At 40.8% G+C, this 17,414-nt stretch overlaps 1 protein-coding gene across 1 annotated transcript in view; it reads right to left on the bottom strand.

The window, feature by feature from the left end:
- Positions 1–3,279: 3,279 nt before the first annotated feature.
- Positions 3,280–17,414, bottom strand: part of DMGDH (dimethylglycine dehydrogenase) — a 66,516-nt gene continuing 52,381 nt past the window's right edge. Inside the window, exons 15-16 of the mRNA XM_025892664.2 lie at positions 10,952–11,086; positions 3,280–3,667 (exon numbers count right to left, since the gene is read on the bottom strand). Coding sequence (XP_025748449.1) covers positions 3,452–3,667; positions 10,952–11,086 — 351 coding nt within the window. The 3' untranslated portion in view covers positions 3,280–3,451. The remainder of the gene's footprint in view (positions 3,668–10,951; positions 11,087–17,414) is intronic.

Here is a 17,414-nt window from a genome sequence, read left to right as displayed (position 1 = left end):
GGATCATGTCTGTTCAATGCTTTTCCAGTGCCTGGCCTGTCGGAAGTACTCAACGAACACTTGTAGACTAACAAATACTTCAGTGAGGAAAGCAATTACTCAGAGAACTTTAAATACAGGAAAGGCTTGAGTAGATGATCACATAGTCTGTTCTTGGCTGGCAGCAGAGCTGGGAAAAGCAGGTCTTCTGGCTTCCTGTCCAGTAACTGTTGTACCACCCTGTCACTCCTATGCTTCATGGCATGCTGACACTTCCAAAGTGTACACCTGGAGAAAATATAAGTAATGTGTTAGCCTTTTATAATTCATAAAGTAGCTTCTATAAACTACTGAACTATTCTGGAGACTCATTAATGGCAGACAGATAAGCAAAGGCAGGACCAGTTGGACTTATATATGATGGTTCATCAGGAGAAGAGTTTGATTTGATTTGGGGCTCTTGGCTTTTACGAGACTTTGGTAAAGGATGCTATTTGTGCGGCTGAAACTTTCTTCCTCTCACGGATGCTTTGTTTCCTTATAATGTCAATCTTGTTGTGCAGTTCAAACATGCACAAAGTCCTCTCAGTAATATTCCAGAATTTGTTTGCTATTTAATGTACCATACAGCATACTTAAAAATGGGTTTATCTGTCACCTTTCCCATCAGAAAAGGAATAAAACATAGATTAGAGGTGAACACCAGCAACCTAACAACATCCATCAATGTTTTGATAATGTGTTGACTAGAAAGTGTTTTTGCAGTTCTAAGAAACTTTCCTAGCTCAAGGGAAGAAAGTGCCCATCATTCATTATCACATTCTTGAGAACACTCTTTCCTAAACCATAGACATGGGCTTCTGCACATCAGTAAAGAGTACTTTCAAGCATGCTGGTTGTTTGCTCTTCACGGCTGACCCTAATCCTGGCCCCGTTCCTGTGAGGCCTCTCTCAATGCCTGGCCCACTCTCCAGCCGCTAGCGGTTTTAGGGAGGCTCTTTTGAGTCAAGGTGTTCACCTAACAACTGGGTGATAGGCCATTGGTAACTGAAAGCTTCAGAAACCGGTCTCTCAGGGCCTCTCCCCTTGTCAGGGGTTCTTGCTACCCCAAGACTTCTCTTACATCTTTTCAGCTTCAGCTTTCAGGGATCATCGGTTTATGCTCCGATGTTTCACTGTTCAAATTCCCATGGCATGAAGTCTGGTTAAGTGGTCTCGTAGGTCACTGGTCAGCCTATGCATTGGCTGATGCCAAACCTCGCACCTAGGCCAGGTCCACCGGCTGGGTGGGCACGGGATGCCAGGGTAACTTAATAGCAACCAACAAACCACAAAAGATGGAATGAGCACAACTTAAGAAAATTAGGAAGCACATGTCTTTTACGCTATGGGTAGGACTTCTTTAATATTCATCTAAATGCTCTAGGATTTTTATTGATCTGTTCTAGTGTTATATTAATTAGAGGACATGAATTCAATGTTGTACTTTCATTATTGATTACTGTATCAAAAAACCTGGAATTGTCTGTGTTGCAGAAAAGGAATCCAGAGATGGTAAATAAGTATCTTAATGGTTATAGGACTACAGAGAGGCAGAGAATAAGAAATGGGATCTCCCAGGCAAAGGCTTTAACCAGCACCTAATAAGAGATAGTGGATATGGAGGGTTTTTTAATTGAGGTATAATTGATTTATAACACTGTATTAGTAAATATTCAATATTTATACACTGTGAAATGATCCCACCAGTCTAGTTACCAGCCTTCACCATAGTTATATTTTTTTCTTGTGATGAGAACTCTTAAGATTTACTCTAACTTTGAAATATTCTGTACTATATTAGCTATATTCACCATGATACATATATCCCCAAGGCATATTTATACCTGGAAGTTTGTACCTTTTTGACCCCCTTCATCCATTCTGCCCACCCACCAACAACCCTCCACTCTGGCAACCACCAATTTGTTCTCTGTATCTGAGTTTTGTAATGTTTGTTCATTTTCTTAGATTCTGCATATAAGTGAAATCATATGGTATTTTTCTTTCTCTAATTTCACCTAGTAGAATGCCCTCTAGTTCCACCCACATTGTCACAAACGGCAAGATTTTTGAATTCATGTTAAATACCCAGAGATGGAATTGCTGGATCAGACAACAGTTCTATTTTTACTTCTTTGAGGAACCTCCATACTGTTTTCCATAGTGGCTGCACCAAGATAATATTCTTGATAATTAGGAAATTATCAAGATTATCAAATTTTGTTACCAAGATTTCCCTCTGTTCTCATACAAAAAAGCTATACTAAAGAGAAATGAATGGCCTATTGGAGTTCTAATATATGAATGCTTTAATCAAACATTTTAAATGTATACTTGGCACCTTTGTAAAACAAGTTAAGAAATTATTTTACACTTCTGTAATTAGAATACATTTTATGTTTCACATTCAACTTTAATACCTAGGAAAGACTCAATAAATGTTTAACAAATGTGTATATAACAAATTATAAGTGATAAGCCACCTTTTACAAAAAGATTGGATTTGTTCAGTCAACTAAATTCAATTTTGAAAAATTTAGCAGGAATTATTTCTAAATACATCTTTTTTCTTGCTGTACACAGTGCTAAGGGCAATCCTGTCAGCTCTTAAGCTCGTTTGACCTGCTTTGTCAAATGCTTTGCAAAAGGATATTCAGAACAGCACATGTGATGTCAACTTTCATTAATTCTTTCCCAAAGAGAGGTGTTCAGTATTCAAACTGTGTTTTTACTGGCACAATCTATGTTTCAGCTTTGTTTCAGAAAGGTCTATAAGCACTGCTTCCTTTGGAAGACTATTCTTTTTTGCAATTACTCTAAAACAACCTTTGAAAGGACAATTATGATGTCCCATAATACCGCTTGCAGGGAATTCATTAAGAAAATAAGTACTTCAAAAAAAGAAAAGTATTTCAGAGAATTGAATAAAAATTTATGTATCAATATTAAATTTTACTATTTTCATTGTAGATATATTATAAAAAATTAAAACTATCCCTTATTCAACTATTGTTTCCCAATGAAACAAATCCATCAATAGTACTATTTTAGTTTTTATGTAAAACAATTCATTTTCAGATACAAAAACCATAAGCATATATTCCTAAAATTATACAATGTCCTCTAATTCAGTTATAATAGTGATTGTATATTAGTGAACACCTAAATGTTTTGCTGAGTTTTACAAACCATATAGGTTAATAAAAACATTCATTTCAAATGTCTTCGTTTGAAAGAACAACGTAAATCACTAATCCATTATTCTCTCTTGCTGAGGAAAGAATTGAGAAAGGTTTTATTAAGATCATAAATCTAGATTTTGAGGATTTTGAACCGAATTCTTGGTTTCTTGTATTCTCCCAAAGATCAGTTATGATGTTTGGCAGAGTCACAGAGCTAACATAATTCAGTTGCCTGCTGAAGGTGTTTTTCAAATTTCATGCTTTCCACTTTTCTTCTGAAGCCGGTTTCTGGTTGGTTCCGTCAACACCAAGGGTTCCTGTATGACGCTTGCCAGGTAATTTTTGCCCAATAGCTCAACTTCCACCTGTTGTCCTACTTTACTTAGCTCTACAGGGACATAGGCAAATGCCAGACTCTTCTGGATGCTGTAACTGTAGCTTCCAGATGTCGTGTTGCCAACCACCTGAAAAACAAGAGCCATCAATCCTCAGCACCTTGGCCACAATTTTGTGCTCCTTCTCTCCAGATTCAGGTAGGTTCAACTTACAACCTGAAAGTCTTAGGGATTACTGTCTGTGGGGCTAACACTAGGAAGAAAACTTTACTTTTGAGAAGAGTAGGCTTGCAAATTATGAAAAATAATTCTCAAAATACCTATCAACAGCCTCGAACTTCTCAGTTTTAAATCACACCTAGTTTTTTTAATAGCTGGCACTATTTGGCTCACTTTCATGCCAAGAGATCTGATAGGAGGAAGACAAATGTTTTCATTTTAAACTTTAGAAAAGACTTCTCTTCCATCATCCAACTAGCATGGCAATAATAAGTACAAGGGGGAAAAAATTCTAGAAATCCAACTGCAAATGTAGTCAACTGTTCCTGTTTGGATTGAGGACATGGCTTGCCTAAAGAGTGCTGAATTAAACTACTGATCTATCAATAGTCAATGTGAAGCAAACACTTGCTTCACCCTCCCTAGATCTACCATGTACAAAACATTTTGCTGGGCATTCTAGAGCATGAATGAGGTTTGGTTCCTACCCTCAGGAGCTTCCAGCCTCGTTGAGGAATTAACATAGAGGTACAAGAAAACAGAACCGAGAAGCCAAGGAAGTAATCATCATCAAACAGGATTTGTTCTCCATTTGGAAGGGGGGTGGAATCAGGTAGGTGGAAAAGGAGGAGGAAACTTTCCACGATGAGCAGAGACATGGAGTCAGGCATGAGCAATCAACATTAGGGAGGATAAAATGGAGTCACACGGGATGGCAAACCAGAGAAAAGTACTGAGCAAAGAAACAAAACCCAGGAGATGAAAACAAAGGCTTCACTCTGCAATCAATCAATCAATAAATAAATAAATAAATAAATACATACATACATACATACATACAATAATAATAATCTAATCAGGCTTGTTATAAAGATAAGAGGAAGGGTCCTGGGATCGAGTCCCGCCTCGGGCTCCCTTTTCCTTGGGAGCCTACTTCTCCCTCTGCCTCTCTCTCTCTGTCTTTCATGAATAAATAAATAAAATCTTAAAAAAAAAAAAAAAAGAGGATGAGTCGAAACCAGATCTATAGGAAAAGATGAAAGAGAAACAGTAAAATGGAAAAAAAAAGGTGATAGAAAATGTCAGGTTAGGGCGCCTGGGTGGCTCAGTCATTAAGCACCTGCCTTCGGCTCAGGTCATGATCCCGGGGTCCTGGGATTGAGCCCCGCATCGGGCTCCCTGCTTCTCCCTCTTCCACTCCCCCTGCTTGTGTTCCCTCTCTCACTGTCTCTCTGTCAAATAAATAAATAAAATCTTTAAAAAAAAAAGAAAGAAAGAAAGAAAATGTCAGGTTAAAACACCATATTTAAAAATTGTAAAAGGAAGACAACAAAAGCAAAATATGATATATAGCCCTACTCAGAATGGCTTCTCCTGGCTCCACAACATTGCACTAATCCTTACAGCCTTACTGTTTCGCACAGCAAAGCACTTGTAGCTGGTGCTCAAAAATATTCATGGCTGGGAACCAGCCTGCTGATCCTTCAGCTGCCTCAGCAAAGAGTCCACTACAGTCAACAGTCTTATTACAACATTTTTCATCTTTAAGATGCCGACACATTTATGACATTAAATATAGACTCTTGGCTCTATAGCCCCAGTTTGTAATTATCTCGTTGAAACCCCAAATCAGAAGCTCTCCGTATCATTTCTGAACTGATTATGGGGAGAACTGGCTGATTAAAAGAATAAAAAAACATGAATGTATTCATTAGTAAAAGCTTCTTTGGCAGATTATTAACTGCCAAGGTGTTGCTGAGAGAATGCATATGCTTTAAAATGGTTTTTCCTTCTTTTTTCTTTTTTTTTAAAGATTTTATTTATTTGAGAGAGAGAGAAGGAGAGAGTGCACAAGCAGGGGCAGCAGAGGGAGAGGGAGAGAAGCAGGTTCCCCGCTGAGCAGGGAGTCCGACACTGGGATGAATCCGGGGATTCTGGGATCACGACCTGAACTGAATGAAGGCAGACGCTTAACCACCTGAGCCACTCTGGTGCCCCTAAAATGGTTTTTTTTCCTTTAGATCATTGTTAAGTAATATAAGGCAGGGATTTGGGTCGGGAAGGTTGGAGTTTTAATCACAGGTTTTGGAAGACTTTCTTGGTAACCTTGGTTTCACTCCCTAGTCTGTGAACCTGAGGTCACAGGAGAGGTAACCTGATTTGCTTGGGCAAGAGGCCACAGCAAGGCTCTTGGCTAAATCCCCTAACTCACTGGGTCAAAAACCTACCATCCCTCTTGAGAGATCGTGTGAACCATTTCCCCAGGCCTTCCCATCTCTTAAAATCCCAGCAGTTATTCATCTTGCCGTTACTGCTGCATGAGTAATGTAAAGAAATAGCATATTTATTGTCCGAGTGCTATTTTTAATGTACTTGTTGAATGTGTTGCTTTCTGCTAGATTACTTTCGTTTCTCCTCTAATTTTTTTTTAAAAGATTTTATTTATTTATTTGAGAGAGAGAGAATGAGAGAGAGCACAAGAGGGAAGAGGGTCAGAGGGAGAAGCAGACTCCCCGCTGAGCAGGGAGCCCGATGCGGGACTCGATCCCGGGACTCCAGGATCATGACCTGAGCCGAAGGCAGTCGCTTAACCAACTGAGCCACCCAGGCACCCTCTCCTTTAATTTCTCTCTAATCCAGTGCTGAGTAGCCCAGAGTATTTTAGAAGTCCTGACTTTCCTTGTTTCTTATTACTAAATTTTTTTTTTTTAAGATTTTTTTTTTTTTTTACAGAGAGAGAGACATCGAGAGAGGGAACACAAGCAGGGGGAGTGGGAGAGGGAGAAGCAGGCTTCCCGCTGAGCAGGGAGCCTGATGCAGGGCTCGATCCCAGGACCCTGGGATCGTGACCTGAGCCGAAGGCAGATGCTTAACGACTGAGCCACCCAGGCGCCCTGTCTTATTTCTAAATTTCTAAGGAAAGGTTTTCCCTAGCAACAATTTTATATCATTCCACCTTAAAATCTTCCAGATTCAATTAAATCCATTCCTTCTTTTTGCTCTGTGAATCATAAAAACAACCTGTGCCCACCCTCTGCCTGGCAGGTTTTCATATTGTTAAACACTGACTTTCCTTTTACCAATATAAGCAATCCTCATTTATGTTTAGCCTTTTCTTGTTCCTCTCTGTGAAAATTCAAGACCCCTCTGACTTAGGGGAGCTAACAGGGTAGATGGCCTTTGAAGGAGAGGATGTAATTTAAGTTGGATGATACATTGTATTTCTTTGGCTGTCGTCCTGTGCCTTTGTTTTTATTTTTATTTTTTAAAGATTTTATTTATTTGAGAGAGAATGAGAGAGAGAAAGCACGAGAGGGAAGAGGGTCAGAGGGAGAAGCAGACTCCCCGCTGAGCAGGGAGCCCGATGCGGGACTCGATCCCTGGACTCCAGGATCATGACCTGAGCCGAAGGCAGTCGCTTAACCAACTGAGCCGCCCAGGCACCCTGTGCCTTTGTTTTTAAATAATAAAAAAAGACTGCTTTCTCAACTCTCCAAACTTCATTTCTACAAAACATCTTTTTTTGGTAACTATAAAATATTTTTAATCAAGCTTGATGAATAAAATACACATGGCCATAATCAAGATTCTGGTCAAAATTAACCTATGACTGGGGCACCTGACTGGCTCAGTGGGTAGAGCATGCAACTCTTGATCTCGGGGTTCTAAGTTCAAGCCCCATGCTGGGTATAGAGATTACTTAAAAATAAAATCTTTAAAAAAATTTTTTTTAATTAAAAAAATAACATGACTAAGATAAGTGATGAGACTAATTCTTTTGGATGCCTTACAAATGGACTCTTCCAGCTATTTTCAGAAAAATATTTAGCAATGGCAACATAATTGGGAAGACAAAAACAGGATTACTTAACTTGGAAGGACAACATTCATCCTAATGCATAAAGAATCTCATTACTATACAAGTCTGCAGTTGCTGAAGAGACAATCGCTTTAACCAGTTGCTAAGATTAGTGAAACTACTTACATTAGTTGCCTACATCCTTTATACAAAACACCTTCTTGAAAACTTCCCAACAGGGGTGCCTGGATGGTACAGTCGGTTAAGCATCCGACTTTTGGTTTCGGCTCAGGTCATGATCTCAGGGTCATGGGGTCAAGCTCCCTGTCGAGCTCCACGCTCAGCATGGAGTCTGCTTGAGATCTCTCTCTCTCCCTCTCCCTCTGCCCCTCCTGTTCATGCTGTCTAATAAATAAAATCTTTTTAAAAAAGAAAATAAAAAAATAAAACTTCCCAACAAAGCTGCTTTTATAACAGAGCCCTTTTCATACCCACCCTTATGCCTTGATTTTTAAAAATTAAGCCATATTTAAAATCATAATCCCTCCTGGCTTCACTGCCCATCTCTCAATCGGACTTTCCTTTTCCTCAGGGCACTCAACGCCCTCAGAAGTGCCATTTAGTGAGTATGTTCACTGGCTAGCTCTCTCTCCCCTGGAATATCAGATCCATGGAGGCACAGAAGCTCGTCTGTTTTGTTCACTGCCACGTCCCCAGTGCCTAGCGTATCTCTACCACGTAGACAAATTTGTTGCATAACAAATTTGTACCTTATAAATTCATACCTTATCCCTGGCAGTGAGAATATTTGCAAGAATAGAATACCAAATACCAGGGGCAGTACAAGTCCCATCGAAGTCAGGAAATAGGAGCAAAAACTATTTCCTATCATTCCAGAGTATAAAGAGGATCCAGAAGATTCATTTGCATGGTGAGAAGGTGACCCTACTGAGCATCAAAGAGCAGACAAGCAGGTATCAGGAAATTCAAGGGTTATTTTTAAAGCCAACTACAACTGGATTAACAGCTCTGTAAGCAGATGGTATCTGGGAGGAAAGATGAAAAATATAGCAGGTAAAGTCAGCGCACTGATACAGAAAAGGAAATAAAATTCAAAAATGGAACTCGCGTTTTCAGCTCAACCCTCCCAGCTTTGAGATATAGTTGACATGTAATGTTGTGTAAGTTTAAGATACAAGTTTCCAGGATTTTAAACTTGAATTTGGGTGTCAGGTTTATACTGTGTTCATCAGGGTTGGTGTGGGTTTGCATACAGAACATGATAGCATAGGAGCGCCTGCGTGGCTCAGTTGGTTAAGCGTTGGACTCTTGATTTCGGCTCAGGATGTGACTCGGGGTCTTGAGATTGAGCCCTGTGTCAGGCTCCACACTCAGAGGGAAGTCTGTTTGGGGATTCTCTCTCTCCCTCTGACTCTGCCTGCTCCTTTCCCCCTGCCTTGCACACTCTCATATTCTCGGAAGGAAGGAAGGAAGGAAGGAAGGAAGGAAGGAAGGAAGGAAGGAAGGAAGGAAGGGAGAAGAGAAGAAAAGAAAAGGAAAGGAAAGGAAAGAAAAGAAAGAAAAGAAAAGAAAAGAAAGAAAAGAAAGAAAAAAGAAAGAACACAACAGCATCATCAGTCATTCCATGGCCAAAACAGAAAGCCAGTGCAGGGGCTGGTGTGGACCATATTAGAAAGCTAGCTGAGAACAAGTGAAAGAATGAGAAACAGAAGAAAGGGGAGGTGGGGGAAATTTGATGACTAGGGAAAAAGTTAATTAGAGGTGCAAAGAACCTAAGACATGATCTCATCATTTTGTAGATGAGAAAATGGAGGCCCAGAGAGGCTAAGATCAGGTCAAGCGAAGCAGCTAGTTAATGGCAGAGGTGATTATCACTGGCAATCGTGGGCAAATGTGAAGTGTGAGGAAAAGCCTATTAAGAAAAGAGGTCTGAACCAGACATTTAGAACCGAGAGGACGAGACAGTGAGGTAAGAGGCTCAGAGAGAATGAACTCAGCACAATTAAGGGTAAAGTGTTTAAGAAAGAGCTCGAAATCTGAGAAGAGTCTCTTAGCTTCATAGGGTCTAATAATATCCACCTGCTTCTGGGACGTAGGACAACTGTGGGTCTTTAAGTGCTGAAGAGAATACAGTGGGACATGAGCAGAGACAGAGAGGACAGCAAACTGGAGTATTCAGCGTGGCTTAGAAGGCAGGGTAAGCAATGCAAAGTCCACCTATACCCGGGTCAGAAATTGGTTCTGTCCATCACTAGCTGTGCAACCTCAAGCAAGTTACTTCACTTCCCTGAACCCCCAAGCCTCATCTCTAAAATGGGATGACCATACCTATCTGGGAGGGGTGTTGTAAAATTAAATGAGTGCATAAGAATTATCCAGCACATAGTAGAAACTGTGTACATGTTAGTTGTACATCAAATGGATCCATGCCTCAGCCCACATGGCCATTTCTTTAGTAATCCAAAGACTGAGATTTGATGCCACTGGCTTTCTCCCCCTCCAGTGCTCTTTTTCTTACTGAAGAAAACAGGGAAATGAAAACAAGGATCAAGGAGGCATGAGAAAAAACCCATGGACCCAGATCTCTGAGTCTTTGGGTATTGGCCAAGCAGACCTTGTTCAACAGGGAACGACTGTTGTAATGAGCCTTGATAGCCATGTGTTCACCCCCTAGTCTAAGGGGAGAGTACCCCATCTGCCTGCTAACCCCAGCCAAAACACAGCAAAATCATAAACCAAACTTGGTCTTACAAAGAGTTGTAAAAAGTCAAAGACATGAAGTTCTACTGGTAAATTATCTGGTTTTACTGAATGCCAACAGAATAAACATTCCCAAATGGGAAGAAGGCACATTTACCTTTTCTGAAGAACTAAATGGTTTCTACCTTTCACTTTACTTTCTAAGGCTCTACCCTCTGTTGTCATGGAGATTTTCACTTGGAATTTTTTTTCTGCAGGTGTGCTAAGGTTAGAATTACTTCCTTCTCTAAGATCCCTTAGAAGCTAAACTAGAATGCCAGAATTTTTTTTTTTTTATAAAATCCATCTCTTACATTCAAAGATATGGACTTGGTGAGCAAGTAGATCATTTGAGCCTCTAAATTTTACCTTCCTCATTGTCCATTGTAAGTCCTTTGTTTTACTTTCTTTAATCAAAGCACCTAGAGAAGTTGATGTTTTAGAAAATTTTCCTTTCAGTTAACTGATTTCTGTTTCTTGAATGTCAGCTCAGAAATCAAAGTGTATCACCCAACCAATAGATAAATAAATAGCAAAAAACAAAACAAAACCAAACCTAAAAAACACTCTATAAGGAAACAGAGACAAGGAGAAAAGCTGCAGTGGCCCCTGGCCATGAGGTCCTCAGCACTCACCTTGCCATCATACCAGATGCTTTCATTTCCCTCCGGATCAACATCGTCCGTTGCCAAGGTGAGGCAGACCAGTCTCCGTTTCAGCCCCTTGGCTTTAATCTGTTTCAGTGCTTGCTTTCCTATGAAGTCTGCTGGCTGCAGGAATCCAAGATAATGATGATGAATGAATGCTCAGACACCGTGACAAGGTTAGAGATGCAAGCATTTAAATTTGTCTTTGCGATTTTCTCGCCAATTACACATCAAAAAAAAATACAGACTGGATCAAACATCTAGACAAATATTTCTTAGTCCTCAAATGACAGTATCAGCCACCTTTTCCTTCAGAATAGGTTAGACTTAAGGGTAATAACTTGTGATAACAATTTTACCAGAACCACCTAGGCAGAAAAACAGAAGGCATGCTATTGCGATGGTGGATTATGAAAGCGGCCCCTGGATCTAATGGCTCTGGACAGCATTCCTGGATGGTAGTGACCAAAGTACTACTCAATTTCTACCTAGAGTAAGCCTCTTTCAAGAAGGAAATTCATGGTTTTGAAATGTGATGTCAAAACACCCCTGAAATATTCCACTTTTTTTTCCTTCTTTAGAATAGTGATCCAAGAAATGTGTCAACTGTTGGATTGCACTCAGTTCATTCAGGAATGTATTAACTGTTCTATGTGTGAGACATCATGCTAGGCCCTGTGTGGGTTACAAAGTTAGCTGTACATTTTGATCAAAGAACTTATCCTCTAACACTACGCTTTTCAACCTTGTTTTTCCTCCTTCTATCCAACACATGATGGATGACGTTCCTCTTCCTAATATGTTCCCCTGGGCACACTCAGGGTTATTCCCAATGTAACACAAGTGAGAGTGACATTGCTCTAGGGATAACCTTGAGTCCATGCTTATGTTTTGTTTTTTTTTTTTTTAAAAAGTAGGAATCATGCAAACTTCAGGACTTCTATATTTATTAGTCTTCACCTACAACAAACAGGTGAGTGAGGACTCCTCAGGGGAGACACTTAGCTAATAAAGGAGAAAGAGTTCTACCTAACCAGCATGCCAAGGACATGGGGTAAGTGTGAGAAACTAGTCAGAGGCCAAGCGCAGTCAGAGTGGAAGGAGAGAAGGCTGACCCCGGAGGGGTGTGGCCTAAGGCTTCTACATAAGGGAGCCAAACAAGCATCTCTGATCTTACCGGGGAAATGGGGGATCTTTGATATGCAAATTACATCTCTACAAAGGAGATTTAATTAGAGGTTACAGTGTGAGGGGGGAAATTCTCAAAAGAGTTCTCCTGAAAGAAGAAAGGCAACTTTAATTTCCTCATTGGCCAAAGAAGAAAGGAAACAGTGTCTCATGCCAAAAATGTCCTCTGCCACCAACATTTAGGATTTACACAGCTCCTTCTGCACACAAAACATTTAGGGTTGGGTGCAGTAAGTCCCCTTAACCTCTCAGTGAAACGGTGGGAAGGGTCCTCACATACCCTCTACCTGACACCTCCCAGTTCACTCTTCTATGGTTCGGACCTTCTATGTGAAGTATGATTTCTATAGATATTGCAACTTGAAATTGCTGACCCTCACAGGAAACTGAAAGTTTTCCATTGGCCAAGATTAAAATAATTGTAAAATGAAAGTCCGATTACCCTCCCCAGTGTAATCCAGATGGTGAGAACCAACTATAAAACTTTATTATGAAGCCAAATAAAAATTCAAAGACAGCTGGACCCGATGTTATTTAAGACAGGACTGCTGGGGAAAAAAACAAAACAACCAACCCACAGAAAAACCTGATTCATTTGAATTCATATGTAGAATAAATTCATGATAACAGAAGTCTTAAGAAACTGTCACAGCATTCCAACAGGTCTCAAGGGTTAACTGGCTTCAAGCTTATGCACTCCTCGCTTGCCAACTTAAGTCCCTTAGTCTGTAGCCTTACTACTTTTCTTGAGATCTGCAGACCACTGGCCTTGAGGAAGGAAGGACCAGACTTTCCCAGAAGACCTGACCACATTCGTAAACAGCTACCGCTGATGCCAGCAAGTCTGTTCAGGGTCATGTCAATGTACAACTAACCACCTGGGCACCCGCTTCCCTTGTCCCCACCCAAGTCCCTCACTTTCCCCTTTAAACCCTCTGCCTTTGCCAACACAGGAAGATGGGCTTTGGGACGTTAGTCCTAAAGAAAGCAGGCACCTTCATTTCCCACCACCTCTTCTCTCTCTAGTATTGACTTTCCAGTGGCAAGCAGCCATACCTGAGTTCGGAACCAGTTCTAATAACAAAACCAAAGTTCATTATAGTTAAAACATTTCTAAATACAGAAAGAACTTTAAGAACAAATTTTTCTATCTTTTTAAAAGACAACTTGATATCGTGGATAAATGGTGACAAGGGATGCTCTTTGGAGTTCTTGTCTATGTAGAAATCAATGTAAAAATGAAAAAAAAAAGTCTTACACTTCGTGTGGAAAAGCATCTTACAACAATAGTGAGCAGCCACTGGGCTAGTTTGTGTGATTTGGGGAGTGCCAGGAGATCCTAAGTAGTTTCCTTATCTCCTGTAATGGAATCTGATCTTCCCTGTTAGGGAGTCATTTAGATCTTGAAGGTTTTGGGTCTTCCTGAGTCCATATTAGAGAGTTTTCTTTCAATTATTTACTCAACTGTTGTTATGCCCCTGCTGTGTTCAGGAACTGTGTTTGGCAAGAGGCATTCAGAGACAGAGTATGTTCTTGTGGCTTCTAGGAGGCCCCTGAGGAGATGTGACTCCTTCCCTCCACATCACAACATGCCCAGTCCTGAACCACTTAGGCCAATGTCTGCTACACCTGTGGCAAAAGCTGGCCACAGCCAAAGCTTTCAGAAATGGGTCCCTTCATGGGGCGCCTGGGTGGCACAGTTGGCTGAGCATCCAACTCTTGATTTTGGCTGGGGTCATGATCTCAGGGTCCTGAGTTCGAGCCCCATGTCAGGCTCCATCCATGCCCTTCTCAGAGTTGGCTTGGGAGTCCCTTTCTCTCTCCCTCGCTCTCTGCCCCTCCCCCCACCGCTCACTCACACTCGCTTGCTTGTTCTAATAAATACATCTTAAAATTAAAAAGAAAGAAAGAAATGGATCCCTCCAGAAGAAACCAGCTTGACCATGATGCCATCATCAAGTTCCCCCTGCCCACGAGTCTGCCATGAAGAAAATAGAAGACAACACACTTGTGTTCACTGTAGATGTCTAGAACAATAAGCACCAGATCAAACAGGCTGTGAAGAAGCTCTAGGACACTGATGTGACCAAGGTCAATGCCCTGGTCAGGCCCGATAGAAGGCATATGTTCAATTGGCTCCTGACTATGATGCTTTGGATGTCGCCAACAAAATTGGGATCATCTAAAATGAGTCCATCTGGCTAAATGTAAGTTTTTTCACCCATTAAAAAAAAAGAAGGAACGAACGAACTGGGTCCCTTTGGGATGCTAGACAAGAGCTACCCAAGCATGTGTGGTGGAGTAAGAGGGACTAGATGTGCTAGAAGGGGGGCGGGGGCGGCTAACTCCACCTTTGCCAAAACCACAATTTAACCCAAGTCTAAGCAGGAGCATAAGATGTCAGCAAATCACAAGGAATAGGAAAAGTGGGGGAGGACCTCAGAAAACTTCCTTTAGAAGAGAAAAATTAATAAATTCAGGGAAAATAAATATGAAGTACTATTTACAATCTATGAGGCACTTGCTATGTGCCCAACACTCTGCTGAGGGATAAACATTCATGACCTCCTTTAATCCTCATGACATTGCTAGGAGAGAAGTAATTCTATGCCCACTTTACGGAAGAGAAAGCCCCAACCAAGTTAAGGGTCTTTCCTGAGGCTTAGTTACATGGAGACCAAGTCACCACCTTTAGATTTTATCTGTACATTTTTTAAAGTGACTATACCTAGAGTCTATCATTGGAGGGCATAGCTTATGTAAATACTCTACAGAACAGTTCTTTTAAATTATTTCTGGGTCCTGAGACTGTTTTGAATGATGTTCACTGCACAGTATTTTTGTACTACAAAAGAGGATTTGAAAACACTCTGAAAGTTACTATTAATAAAATCTGACATCTGTATCTGCATATCCCTGAATTAGGAAGTGATCTGGTTAGCAATATTGCCCTCAGACATGAATGAAAATAGACTAACAACAACAAAAACCTAATTAAAAGTTAGGAACACATACTTAAAACACTATTAAAAGGTAATAACAGTCGCCCCTGGAGACCATTCTCCCTTCCCAAGCTAACCTTGCGCCTGACATGGAAAGACTTAAAGTGGGGCAATGCCATTGCATTCTCCTTTACTTGGTTTTTCTTCCAAGATTGTAGATTTTACTCTATTACATAGCTTTTAATTATGAATGAGAGAAGAAAAATATGTCTGAAGTGCTGTGATTAAAATTGGCGCTATCAGGATGACCTGTGAACGGAAATATATTTAATGAGTCACTGTCAAATTAACTGTATAATAGCTGTTAATATATTTGAGAAACATACATTTCCGGAGCACTGAGACTATAGCTCAAAAATAGTCTTGGCTAATGTTCTTTTTTTTTAAGATAAGCTTTTATTTATTTTAAAGATTTTTATTTATTTATTTGAGAGAGAGAGAATGAGAGACAGAGAGCACGAGAGGGAAGAGGGTCAGAGGGAGAAGCAGACTCCCCGCTGAGCAGGGAGCCTGATGCGGGACTCGATCCCGGGACTCCAGGATCATGACCTGAGCCGAAGGCAGTCGCTTAACCAACTGAGCCACCCAGGCGCCCTTGGCCTGTGTTTTTTATTAATTTTAAAAAGCAGTAAGAGTCATTAAAATAGCTATCTGTAATATATTCTAAATATAACATCCACAAAGATGATAAATTAAGATTTTACGTGAAATATCATTACTCATCTTATTAGTTCTATTAAAAGCACCTGGGTGGCTCAGTTGGTTGAGTCTCCGACTCTTGGCTTCAGCTCAGATCGTGATCTTGGGGTTGTGGGATCAAGCCCCATGTTGGGCTCCCCACTTGGTGGGGGGGTGTGCTTGGGATTCTCCCTCTCCCCTTATTCTTTCTCCCCCTCTCTCTAAACAAACAAATCTTGGCAGGGGAAGCTACTCTATTACCCCAAAGCACATAGGAATGAAATAAATTAAACCGGTATATTTTTGGTTGTGGTTCTTAGGTCCATGGAGAGTTTGCAGATGTGTAGCTAAAGTTGAATTTAACAGAAGTAGTGGTAAAGTACAGTATCAGTATCAGTATCCACTGATATGGAGAGTCAGGGCAGTGGGTTCTCACAGACCAGGAGGGACATTATAAAAACCTAGTTCGGGACCTTTCTATACCATTTATTTGGAATCAAAACCTATCAGAAAATTCAAGGAAATCATCAGTTTCATTTAATTGTCCAAAAGCCTTTTAACCTAATTATCAAAAGTTTCCAAAGACATAAATAAGACAATCAGTGTAACATCCTGGATCCCAGGAAAGTCCCCTTAGAAACCAGGTACAGCACCAGTGGGAGAATCGTGTTCCTGTGCTGACAGGTGTGGGGAGAGCTGGAGAGACCAGCTAGACGCCTATCACTGTAAGTGGCAGAGTGGAGATGGAAATCCAGGTGACACACTTCTGCCACTTGTCCCCCCGGTACTTTACTGAAACGTTTCTTATCTTTAATTTTTTTTAAAGATTTGAGAGAGAGAGAGAGAGAGAGAGAGAGAGAGAGAGAGAGAGAGAGAGCGAGCAGTGGGAGGCAGAGGAAGATTGGAGATAGAGTCTCAAGCCGACTCCCCACTGAGTGCAGAGCCCAGTGCAGGGCTCGATCTCACAACCCTGAGGATGATGACCTGAGCCGAAATCAAGAGTCGGATGCTTAACCAACGGAGCCACCCAGGTGCCCCAAATCATTTCTTATTTTAAATGGGACTCAGAGATAATTTAAAAACAGGCCTGATAGGAATGCCTCTGTCAAGCATGTGGCCATTACTAAGCTGCAGTGTGTGTAAATCTTAACTTTCTTCAGTTGATGAATATCAGGCACGTCCATGCTTGTCTCACACTCAAACTGATAAAGCCATACAGGGGTTCATTCATCTAGGGGGTGAATCAAGTGACCCACCACCCCATCCAGGCAGAGTAGACCACCATTCATTTCAACTTCACATCATTAGGATCACAGCTTTTAAGCAGGCAGGAAGCTTAAGGGTCTCGCCTGGGGTGATGAAGTGAGTTTAGCACCAAACTTTGAACTCAGGCCTCTCAACTCTCCCTTCCTTTTCCACTAACATTCCACATATGTTTATAATGACTACAATTTCAATATCTCTTTATTAGCAAAATGTTAAATTATTAGTGTAGCAACTTAAGTCTGTTATTATTGGCTGGAAACCAATACTCCCACCTACACGGTTTTCATTCTCTGCTCTCGGCAATGTAAAAGAAAATT

This window comes from Callorhinus ursinus, unplaced genomic scaffold, assembly GCF_003265705.2.
Source record: "Callorhinus ursinus isolate GAN/ISIS: 27379988/994484 unplaced genomic scaffold, GSC_fseal_2.0 scaffold23, whole genome shotgun sequence".
Lineage (NCBI taxonomy): Eukaryota > Metazoa > Chordata > Mammalia > Carnivora > Otariidae > Callorhinus > Callorhinus ursinus.
The sequence above is the reverse complement of the archived record's forward strand: the minus strand, read 5'-3'. Positions and strand labels throughout refer to the sequence as shown.